Source organism: Pelodiscus sinensis, chromosome 1, assembly GCF_052426305.1.
Source record: "Pelodiscus sinensis isolate ZL-2025 chromosome 1, ASM5242630v1, whole genome shotgun sequence".
Taxonomy (NCBI): Eukaryota; Metazoa; Chordata; order Testudines; family Trionychidae; genus Pelodiscus; species Pelodiscus sinensis.
Window position 1 is genome coordinate 359,394,016 of NC_143052.1, and position 1,438 is coordinate 359,395,453.

General features: G+C 53.7%; 1 protein-coding gene across 1 annotated transcript; it reads right to left on the minus strand.

Moving 5' to 3' along the window:
• Positions 1-240: 240 nt before the first annotated feature.
• On the minus strand, positions 241-1,200 carry LOC102463599 (olfactory receptor 52E8-like). Its single transcript, XM_006112544.3, has one exon. The coding sequence runs from the start codon at positions 1,198-1,200 to the stop codon at positions 241-243; it is 960 nt and encodes a 319-aa protein (XP_006112606.3).
• Positions 1,201-1,438: the final 238 nt, after the last annotated feature.

Consider the following 1,438-nt stretch of genomic DNA (forward strand, 5'->3'; position numbering starts at 1 on the left):
AGGCTACTGGTCAGAAATCGACTCGTCTCTCTCTTGTAGCTGGCCACACTGGTTTTATGGTCCTCACAGAGCTTCCCTACCAATCTGGGTTTTGTTAAGTGACCCAGAATAGAAATGGCCAAGGGCCTGGAGAAGTGTCATTACCTCAAGGCCCAGAGCATCACTACACAGTCCAGGTTCAGAGGGCCTCAGGTAGCCATTGCTTTGGGATGTGAGAAGCTCTGTTAGAGATGGCCCTGATCAGCAGAAACAGGGGCAAGTAGCCCTTTCTCTGGGAACTATTCTCAGCACCCTCTCGCGGATCTCCTTCGCCCTCACTCCGTAAATGATGGGGTTCAGCATGGGGGGCAGGAGGATGTGGAAACTGGCCACCAGAATGTGGGCAGAACGGGGGATCTGCTGGCCAAACCGGTGGGTGAGATACGAGAAAAGCACCGGGGAGTAAAACACGAACATCACCCCCACGTGGGAGCTGCAGGTGCTCAGAGCCTTGAGGCGTGCGTCTTTGGAGGGGAGCAGGAAGACAGCCTGGAGAATACGAACATAGGACAAGAAGATCAGAATCACATCCAGCACTAAGAGGGAAACTAAAAACAAGTCATATTCTCCATTGGCCCTAATGTCTGCACAAGCCAGCTTGGCCAGTCCCATGTGCTCGCAGTAGGAATGGGCCAGGACACGGATGCTACAGAAAGGCAACCGGCCAACCAGGAATACCATGGGGAGGACAAGGACTCCGGGCCTCAGGACAATCCCCAGGCCAATCAGGGTGATTCTTTTCTGCGCTAAGATGACAGTGTATCGGAGAGGGTCGCAAATGGCCACATATCGGTCAAAGGCCATGGCCAGGAGAATGGCCGACTCCATGCCTGTGAATGTGTGGATGAAGAACATCTGGGTGAGGCAGCCCTCCAGCCTGATCTCTCTGAGGTTGAACCAGAAGATGCCCAGCATGCGGGGCACGGTGGCTGTGGAGAGGCCCAGGTCAACGGCAGAGAGCACACACAGCAAGTAGTACATGGGCTGATGCAGACGGGGCTCTGTTTTGACGACGAATAGGATGGTGCAGTTTCCTAGCAGGGTGATGATGTAAATAGCGCAGAAGGGGATGGAGATCCAGACATGTGCAGCTTCCAGCCCTGGGATGCCCAGCAGGATGAATGTGGTGGGGTAGGAGTAGGTGTGATTGAGCAGTGACATCTCAAGGAGCTGCTGATGTCCTTGTGGTTGGCACACAAGCTCCCTGCCAGGAGAAAGAGCAGAGCTTCACTTTGCTTTGCGTCACTCATCCAGCCTGGACATAAGAGCCAAAGAGAGAACCTGCACAAAGAGAAATAAACAATGAATCTCGGATCCAAGAACTCAGAGCGCAAGTGGTGTTCTCGTCCATCCTCCCTGTTGAAGGGAAAGGACTGGGCAGGGATGGTCGAATTGAAGA